The sequence below is a fragment of the Schistocerca piceifrons genome, chromosome 7 (genome assembly GCF_021461385.2).
Source record: "Schistocerca piceifrons isolate TAMUIC-IGC-003096 chromosome 7, iqSchPice1.1, whole genome shotgun sequence".
Lineage (NCBI taxonomy): Eukaryota > Metazoa > Arthropoda > Insecta > Orthoptera > Acrididae > Schistocerca > Schistocerca piceifrons.
This window is the reverse complement of record NC_060144.1, coordinates 232,697,411-232,708,210: the sequence shown is the minus strand read 5'-3', so window position 1 is coordinate 232,708,210 and position 10,800 is coordinate 232,697,411. Positions and strand designations below refer to the sequence as shown.

The window sequence follows — 10,800 nt, the reverse complement described above, 5'->3', positions numbered from 1 at the left end:
GTCTGTAAATAACTCTGCAATCTTGTTTGGCACTTTATTCATGATGTTAGTCTTGATCACATATGCTATAAAATTCACAATCACAAGTTTCAGGTTACTGCAATTATCAGATCTGTAAAAAAGAGCCACTAATGTGACAAAAATGAGTGCCATTGGCTGATAGCTGTATGTACATGCAACAGCTACATGATCAAGAGGGACATTATGAAAGAACTGCCTGGTACCAGTCCTACTCTGTCTACATCACTCCAAAGCAATCAGTTTGCTCTTTTAAAGAGTGTGACTTTATTGTCTGGTGAACTTATACTACTCACAAAACAATAATACTGCAAATTATGGCAGTGCCTGTAAAATGATGCATGCAACATTCTTCAAATAACATGACTTCTATAATTTTTGGAACATTCTCTCTTTCGCAGCCCACATTATGCAAGCTAACTTACAGATTGGACACTTTTACCTTGCTGCTGAGTGGAGCATGCTGGAGGAAGAAGCTTGTGATGGCCTTGTAGCACACTGACTGCTGAGACAAGGCTTACCACCTCATTCCACAGCAGCCAGCCTGTGGCTTATAAAAGAAATGAACACATAATGGATTAAAGTGTCAGAGAAGTGACACAAAAGGTGATGGTAAGTTGCTAAAAGGACCAAGTACAGCCTCTTTGCTCATTTTGTGAACATTATTAGCAATCACTATGCACAACACCACACACAGATCAACACTACACTCCTAACAGATACTTATTGCTACAGCACACAATACTGTTACGTAGCACAAGCATAAACATTCTAGAGTGGCACAAAGTCAGTTGACTTGCACCACTCACAGAGGGACCAAGATAAAGTGTGCAACCTGTACTGACATTACACGGTGCACAATTTCATTGTTAAAAAGCACCATATCTTGCTGGCTAGCATTTATTATACAAGTTATTTTTTTCATTCAAATGTAAGCTTTGAAAGACCATCATATATCTGTGACATCAGAAACTTATGTGGGTAATGTATTTTTAATTTTTTATACCAACCTGCATGTAGCCAAGTTCATTACTGCACCTGGGTGGTGGAGTAGGTTATGTGCCTGCAATGGGTTTCACCCTCTCCCTTCTGCCACCTTCCTACACCATAAACATAATACTATACTATACACACTTCCATTACACTCACCTACATTCAACACATGCACATCTGACAGCTCTCTCATATCTACAAGGAAAGGAACCAATGTGTGTGGAGGAAGAACACACTTTCTGACAGGTGGCTCAACCTTCCCTCTACCTAGGGTATCCCCACCAACAGTGCCAAATGACATTTACATTATTAATAGTTGTCAAATAGCCTCAATTTCAATACTCCTCTGCTGTTTTAAGTATTTCACAATCCTCCTCTGCAGTTCACTGACCACGCAGCAGCTGTTAATACCAAATATTTACTATTCAGGAGCATGTTTTGCTCTAAGCTGCTACTTACATCCAAATGCACTAAATTTTGCGACTTTAGTGATCTTACATATGTAGTGAGGTCCCTAAGCTTACACACTACTTAATCTAACTTATGCTAAGGACAATACACACACCCATGCCCGAGGCAGAACTCGAACCTCCGACAGGGGGGAGCTGCCCAGACCTGACAAGATGCCTTAGACCGCATGGCTCTTACATATGTGATGTTAAATACTTCTACTATACAAAGGAATTAATGACATTAGCTGCTAGTGGCAATTGATTTAAATCAATGGGGAAAATTGAAAATTTGCGCTCGACTGGGATTCGAGCCTGGATCTCCTGCTTATTAAGCAGATGGGATGACCGTTGTGCCATCCAGATACAGTGGTTATCGCAACTGCACAGACTATCCCAGCACACCACCTATCAGATCAAAATTCGCAACTTATCCACACTCTACTGATGCCATATCCCTTGACCATTATCTTCATTAATCATGGCATTTTGCTGACTCCCATAGGAATTCGAGCATGGTGTGCATCTGCACTGAAGTAATCGATTGGTCATCCTCACCTTAATTATATATGTGGTGCCTGTTCTTTCAGACATGACTAAAAGATTAGACACCACATATATGAAATATTTCTGCATAGCTGGAGAGTGACAAGTGTGGTTAGCATCAAAGCACAAATCACACAGAGAGATGCAATTTTCTGTAAAACAGAAGCGGCGTTTTCTCAGTCATTATGTTGCAGCTTCTAGCACATCTCTCGGCCCATAATGGGAGGAGAGGGAGGAGGTGGGTCTCATATTAAATGTACCTTAACTTCATTGCTACAATGCACAGCAATACTTTGTATTCAGTTTATTGTCCTCTCCTTTCCTATGGTTTGCAAAAATAACCTGACTAAGCAAGGTTTATTCCTGTTGGCTAATCATTCCTAATTCCCCATTGTTCACAGTACAATATGTTAAAAGATGCATATGCTGATGTAACTTTATTCACCATGAAATAAAAAACAGGTTGGATGACAATTTTTTGATGATTTAAGGAGAATATTACCCAGCTCTCAGGGAAATATTGAAAAGCAAACAACAGGAAAAATTTGAAAACTAGATAAATTACTCAAATGCAGTTCTCCAGGTGAGAAGTTTTGTGGATAATATTACAAAGTATCTGCAGTGTGAATATGAATATAAAATTTTGACAAACAGTTAACACAACAATTTTATTCATGAATTTTGTTCCCAAAATACCAATGTTTGCTATATATTCAGAATCCAACCATGTAAGCATTCAGTATCTTTGTCACAAACTTAGACCTGCGAAAATTTTGGTAAACTGATTGAGATGCAGAATCCCTACGAGACAATATCAACAGCGGTAATGAATATTAGGATAAACTGCTCCTCACAACATAGAGAAAGTGTAGGACTGTGTGTGTGTGTGTGTGTGTGTGTGTGTGTGTGTGTGTGTGTTTCCTTCTGTCTATATATTCTGCCTGACAACTAATGTAAAGGTCTATTATTAAAAGTGCCCGACTGTTGTTTCCTCAGTGTGGTGAATAGCAATCTATCCTAATATACATATCATCATTCCATTCTCAGATTTTCCATTGTTAAATGATTGAGTACAAATGCTTATATGTATCTTAATACAAATTATTTCATTAAAAAGAATTCCATTCCTGCCATACAACAGAGTGTTATGTCAATATCCACAAACACTGAAGAGGCATAAATGTCTATCTACAAGCTAATAAAATATGAGAAAAGGTAATAAATCTTTGAACAAATGGAATTTTCGTGAGAAGTGAAAACTGTTATTTATTTGACATAAATATTTCAAACAGTGAATCGATGTTATGAAAATAGGTTGCTACTCATCATGTAGAAGAGACGTTCAGCAGGCCGGCACGACAGAGAGACCACAATATCTGCTATACATCTGAGCTTTCAGCCGAAAGATCTTCTAAAGTAGAAGACACACACACACACACACACACACACACACACACACACACACACACAAAAAAAAGCAGAATTCACACACACGATCAGTCTCTGGCCACTGGATTTTCCATTGTTTAACTTTAAACAGTGATTCTGGTATTTCTAGTATTGTCAAATGTTCTTAAAAGTAATTATGACAAAATGAGAATGACAGATAAAAATGAGAAGAATGATGTGAAACCAAAAAAATTATCTTCAACAGAATACTTAATTTTATGTAAAATGAAGGTGGAGGGGGAAGATAGGAAAGGAATTATTGATGTCAGCTGCATTGGGACTTATGCAGAATCAGCAGCGACAGGTGAAAAAGTGTGCCAGACCGGGATTTCTTGCTTACGAGGCAGAAGTGTTAACCACTGAACCACTCGGACACAGTGTGTATCGCAATTGTGTGGGCTATCTCAGCACACCTCCCTGCCAACCCACACTCACACCTAGTGCCATCTATCCGCATTCCCCGTCTGTAATCTCCACAGTCACTAATTTTAGATTCCCACTTGAGGTCTAACATGAATGTGCATCCACATTGAAGGGTGGATGCATTGCCCACTGTGGTGAATCAGTTATTGGAATGTGTGGTATGTGTTCTTCTGCACATCTGAAAGAACAGACACCAAGCATTCGTATAACATACTTGATTTTCCCCCCCTCTCTCTCTCTCTCTCTTGAAAGTACAGATCATCCTTCTTTAGTTTTGTGTATTTTTGTTGCTAACCAAGAAGTTAGTTACCATTGCTATCTATCATTCCTTCTAATTACCCTCTTCTTTTTGTTATTCACCTGTCTTTCCATTAAAATTTTGCTACAGCATCCAATAACATGTTGTATCACCATTGACATGTCTTACTATTTAGACATAATTTACACAGAAAGCAGCTTACATACCAATAAAAGTGACAGTGTACCATACAAGTTTTTCTACAGGTGGGAAGAATATTTTCAAAATTGAAGAAAATTTAACTATTTCATGCTGTACATTTTATTTTACTACAAAATACCATCAGGCTTATGTTTTAATACATTTTTCTTATACAACGTATCAAAAGAAAACAAGAAATTAATATACTGTAAATGCAGAACTCACTGGTATAATTGAAAATCACATCCACATGATTGTAAATCTGTCATCACTACTCACAAGCTTTCAATCTGTCTTCAATGAAATCTATCACATAACGTTGTCTAATGGTATCAATTTCCATTTGCTGCGCGTATGTGCGTTTCATCTTCTCTTGCCTAACTAGGGTGTTGAAGATGCACGGCAACCTAAAATCAAACTGTTTTATATTATCTAGTGTAAGTCTGTCCACTAGTTCCAATGATTCTGGCATCTTAACATTATTCGTCTTGAGAACAGGAACGGCTTTCATTTCACCGACGCTTTTTGGACAAAGAACTGTATCCCTTACTAAATGACAACAAAACTCATCTGATATAAACTTCTCACTTACATAAAATAAGATTTTTGTACTTCTCAGTTTGCAGTCCTCAAAAGCAAAAAATTGATCCATTCCTAACCCAGCAGAGTCCCATATCACATGACCCACAAGCTTATGTTTATCATACAACTCCTTCTTAAGAGAGGCAGCTTCATCATAATCATCATGTACACAAACTACACAATAGTCATACTGTTCAGGAATGGAAAATGGATGGGTTTCATTGACCGCTTCATTTATATATCGAGGAAGCAGGTCCACTGGCACTGAATTCAATGATTTACTTTTCTCAAGTAAAATTTCCTTCAGAAACATCTCCAGTTTTTCATGTGGCCATGTTAAAAGTTCAGGGGCTTTTAGTTCAGGAACATCTGGAGTGGGACTGTCAGGTGGCTCTACTGGAACATTCACATCGGGAACATACTCAGAGAGGTACTTCTTCTTCCCTTTCCTCTTCAGACCAAAGAAAAATTTCTTAATTTCTTTATTATTTCCTGCTTTTTGTGGAGTATTCAGTACAATGTATCCTCTGAGCATTGTCTTGTTACTTTCCCTCTCTAATTAGACATAGCCACCTGCAATAGAAAATCAATATGAGTCTTACTAACGTACTGCAACACCGGGAGGATATTACTAACACAGAATGCACAACACTATAGTATGGCTCAACTTTACCATGTTATAACCTGATATTACGAGCGTGTAGAAATGTTGCGTCTTCGCTGGATATTTTTCTGTCTCAAATTGTTACCAAAAAGTGATTCAACCCAGTATTTATTAAAGAGCAACAATGTTCAAAGAAGCACTAAATGTTATGAACATGGATATAAAACAGAACTTTTAGAAATATTTATGTACACAAGAATTTTATTATACAACACAAGCTGTTCATACAAAAAATTATAGAACAAAATTACACAGTTTATACTACAAATGTGGTGGTACTGTACAAATTTCTATTTACACATAAACATGACATAAAACTGTTACAATGAAAACTAGACACAGCAACAGCCCCTTATACAAAAGAAGCAAAGTATTTTATATTTTAATTTCGTCTGTGGCACTCACATTAAAAAATGTATGAACAAAGGGAAACTAAACACTGGCAGCAATGTTTGACTCAAATACACTTACGATAATTTTTTGTGATAGTATTCTGAAGAGTCCCTACATTGGATTTGAAACAAAGAAAACGATTAGGATACCCCATGTAGTCTGATAACTTGAAACATCATCAGACACACAATCTCAATACAGTTTTACAACAAACACAATTAACTGGCATTTAGTCAGAAGGGGTGCACCACTGGCAACATATCAACGAAATGGTGGCCGTAGGTAACTTTGTGATGATCCCGCTGCGTTTATAAGCACATGAAGAGAGGACTCTATGTGAAATATGAAATAAGAGGAAAAGAAATAATAATAAAAAACCCTACTACTTTAACGTACATATGAAGCAATAGAAAATCTACTAACCACTTTATTTTAAACATTCCTTGAAATGCAGAATCCATGTCACAATGAATTTTCACTATAATTCAATACTTTGTTAACTGGTAAAAGCATGTAGGTATCTGAACATGACCTGAAGACAAAAACCAAAACAGTACATTTATATTACACTCTAGAATGGTTATTACAGACTCCTCTTTCCTTAACGTTTAGCTCTCTTGGATTATCAAGTCACTGGAGGCAAATATTTACTAATATTCAACAGATTCAAGAGAACAAGTTACCTTCAGTAATTGCTCAAAATGCTCTAACAAGGGAACCTCCCCATCGCACCCCCCTCAGATTTAGTTATAAGTTGGCACAGTGGATAGGCCTTGATAAACTGAACACAGATCAATTGAGAAAACAGGAAGAAGTTGTGTGGAACTGTGAAAAAATAAGCAAAATATACAAACTGAGTAGTCCATGGGCCACATAAGCAACATCATGGATGAAGTCTGCTTAGAAGCGCCGTGGTCCCGTGGTAGCGTGAGCAGCTGCTGAACGAGAGATCCTTGGTTCAAGTCTTCCCTCGACTGAAAGTTTTACTTTCTTTATTTTTGAATAGTTATTATCTGTCCGTTCGTTCATTGACATCTCTGTTCACTGTAATAAGTTTAGTGTCTGTGTTTTGCGACCGCACTGCAAAACCGTGCGATTAGTAGACGAAAGGACGTGCCTCTCCAATGGGAACAGAAAACATTTGATCGTAAGGTCATAGGTCAACCGATTCCTCCACAGGAAAACACATCTGATATATTCTATACGACACTGGTGACGGCATGTGCGTCACATGACAGGAATATGTTGGCGACCCACCTAACTTGTACACTTGGCGAATGGGTAAAAAGATTCTTCTACCTTGCCCGATTTAGGTTTTCTTGTGGATATGATAATCACTCCCAAAAAAGTGATGAAAACATAAGAGTTTGTCACATAAACTGAAAATAAAAAATTAAAATTTACACTTGATGGGAGATTTGAACCTAGGACCTTTCTTTCCGCAGCTGCTCACGTTACCACGAGACCACGGCACCCCTGCGTCCCTGTCGTCCTTATTATTGCTTATCTTCCCTTGAACTACTCAGTTTGTATATTTTGCTTATTATTTCACAGTTCTACATAACTTCTTTCTGTTTTCTCAATTGATCTGTGTTCAGTTTTTCAAGGCCTATCCACTGTGCCAACTTATAACTAAATCTGAGGGGGGTGCGATGGGGAGGTTCCCTTGTAAGAATGATTTGTAAGAAACTAAGGTGTGACCAAGTTATAACACATGACAACAGTTGCTATAATGGACCGGACTCTGCTTCAGTGTCTTCAACCTCAAAAATAATCCACACATACAATTATTATTAAGTGCAACGGTGTATGCAAGTATCTGCACATGTGCTCAATAAAACTTTAAACTTGAGACATGTCACCTGGGCAAAAACTATTTTTGTTACTTTATAAAAAGACTGATAAACTTATTTTGAAGTTTAAATCATTTATACAGTAGTGGAAACTAATGAGCAACACATTACAGAAAAAGGTCATTATGTTCCCTGCCATAACCATCCAGGATGAAAGGAGGATCCAACAAATTAATATAATTAAAAAAATATATAATAATAATAATAATAAATCTAAGTGAGGCAAAAGTTAATAAGAAACTCTTGAATTCATGATCAATCTGTACAAGGTAATAATGCATCTAAGTACACAATAATACTTTTTATGGAGCCAAATAGCAATCATCAGAATGAGCAAGAAGAAGCATTTCCAATCAACGAGCAATGTGGGAGGTTGAGAGGAGTATGCTAACAATGGTGTTATTGGTGTAATATCATTTTAAACAATTGCTGGGCATGAATATTATATTAATGCCCAGCAATTGTTTAAAATTATATTACACCAATAACACCATTGTTAGCATACTCCTCTCAACCTCTTGTGCATATGGTAATACTTAAAGCAATCATTTCCTTCAACTACTCACTCTTGCAACACAATGCAACCTCATAGTGAATGTGGAAGTGCGAAAAAAGCTTGCATGAAGCCTTATACAAAACAACAAATGACTTACACAAAACAAGTTTACAAATTCAAATGATACAAAACATTCACTGGCTTTAAAAACTGGCAAGATATATATATGCTGCTGATGCATTTCAGTTACTGCTGCAAATTTACGATAAATCTACATCACAGCCACATACCAAAATGTTTTTTTGTGCCAAAACATTTTGTTCTGGCAAATATCTCTACCCCACACCATTTTACGGCAAATTTTACAGTATCTCATCAAAAAATCACAAAACATAAGAGCCTCATTCACAAAAGGAATAATGGTCTACATTACTCAATTAATGAATCTTGACACTTATAAATAAGCTAATGCACTAGAATGAATTATGAATATTCACATGTCTTATTACCAACTTGTTTTGGCATATGGTATTGCTTTGTCTATCGTTGTTCCCTTATGTTTGCTGTTGTTATCATAAACACACATCTTGAAAACCAGGAGATGCACTGTTTAGTATGTAAACATAAATGGATAATCTCTTCTTCAGAAACACAATATCAGACTCATTCACTTTCAGAAAAACTGTCTGAATCACTGTCATTCATTATGGCATCACCTGTGGTACCTCCAGAGTACGACACTGGTGGATTTATGGTCAAATTCACAGTAACTTTATTTCCCACATGCACTGCTGAGGAACTTGTGATGCTCACATTTGTTGCAGGTAGTGGACTGGACTGTGATACTACTTGCATTATACATGTCCGCACTTCATCATCCATCGGCAAGGAAGCAAGGGTATCTGCTATGGTGTCACCTGTGGGCTGTTCATTCACAGCATTCACGTTTGAGGAAACTTCTGGCAAAATGCTGGTACTGGTGTGTACATCAATTGCTGAATGGGCATTCTCAATTTGTTGCGTTTCAGATGTTGAGTTCTGTAATTGTTTCTTTTGAATGAAATCACTCACACTAAGTCGCAGCTGTTCACGGAATGCTAACCTTCGTTCTTCATCATTCAGTCTATCTAAACATTTTCTTTTTTCTCTCAGAGGTAAGGTATATGTTGTATTTACACTTTGTCGCAACGCTACTTTCGATTTAGGATGCAGACCTGCTATACCTGAGAGGGGTAGTGGAATGTAGTTAGGAATACCATTTGGGAATATTGGTACACATTTTTCTCGGTGGGCTTGAACGCTGGACATCAATGACTGAAAAACGGCTCCACTCTGGATGCGGCGATAGAACTGGCTTGCATTAAAATTGTCTGTTAAGTAAAACAGCACTTTGCTGCTCCTCGACATCATAAATTCAAAACAGGAAAATATGTCTGCACCCGCACGATAAAAGCCATCGTGAACCATACACCCTGTTAAGTCGAAAGTGCGGCACAAGTAATGCTTCAGTTCGTCCGCTGAATCATAGTCCTCTTCGTCTGCTATAATGCAAAAGTCGTAATACGACGGAAACTCCCTGCAAATTTTTTCAGCTAAGCTACAAATTATAGTTCGCAATTCATTATCCGTCAGGCCTTCAGCACGGTAAATGTCAATATCTGCGTCATTTGCATACTCACAGATCACTTCAATCGGAGTTTCGTTCACATTCTTGTTCTCTTCATTATTGCATACCTTCCCTGAATCAGGAGAGTCAACTGTAGACTTCACGTTCGCGGAACTATTATCCTTGTTGGCACATGCATCTATATCTTCAATACTTGCCGCATGTATGTGTTCTTTGTCCGATTGTTCAGTAACGCCGATAAGTTTCTGAGGATCAGATACTCGTTCTTGCCTTTCCTTACGCTGTTTCCTCCATGTCTTCCAAGCGCTGCGGAGCTTCCCTAAAAGCTCTGCCATTTCTTGTATTGTCGCCGCCCTGACACCTGTTGATTACGCAAACTTCACAAAACTACGGAAACTCTTTATGACTTACCTCCATAATAGGAGCAAGTTAAAAATCTGTTTGTTATAAATACAGAAGCACAAAACTGAAGATTTCCACTTTCTTCGTGTTACATGTACGTTTATTAGCACGACAAATGTCAGATTTCTCTCACATACTCAAAGACAATGCTTGTTGCGCTTACGTCAAACCTGCGTCAAACTGCTACAGAGAGAGTCTTTGGTGAATTTTATGGTCACGTTATTTCCTCATTTTTTTTTTTTTTTAAACTGCGCAGTGCTACTCACTCCTCAATTACGTACAAATTAACAGTGTACTTCTGTGACAAAATTAATGGGATATATGTGATATATCTAACTTTTTGAACTCATAGCAAATGTTTAAGCATTTATCTTCGTCGGCAGAACTATAGTACATTGCATATTTTATTTCCACAGAAATATTTCGATATTTCTCAAGATTAGGCTGACATACCGCAGAAAAACAA

At 37.5% G+C, this 10,800-nt stretch overlaps 1 protein-coding gene across 1 annotated transcript; it reads right to left on the bottom strand.

Moving 5' to 3' along the window:
* Positions 1-4,421: 4,421 nt before the first annotated feature.
* LOC124804722 lies at positions 4,422-10,337 on the bottom strand. Its single transcript, XM_047264998.1, has 3 exons — positions 8,815-10,337; positions 6,380-6,488; positions 4,422-5,472 (listed from the first exon to the last, which is right to left on the bottom strand). The coding sequence occupies exon 1, from the start codon at positions 10,265-10,267 to the stop codon at positions 8,969-8,971; it is 1,299 nt and encodes a 432-aa protein (XP_047120954.1). The 5' UTR covers positions 10,268-10,337; the 3' UTR covers positions 4,422-5,472; positions 6,380-6,488; positions 8,815-8,968.
* Between the last annotated feature and the right edge of the window lie 463 nt (positions 10,338-10,800).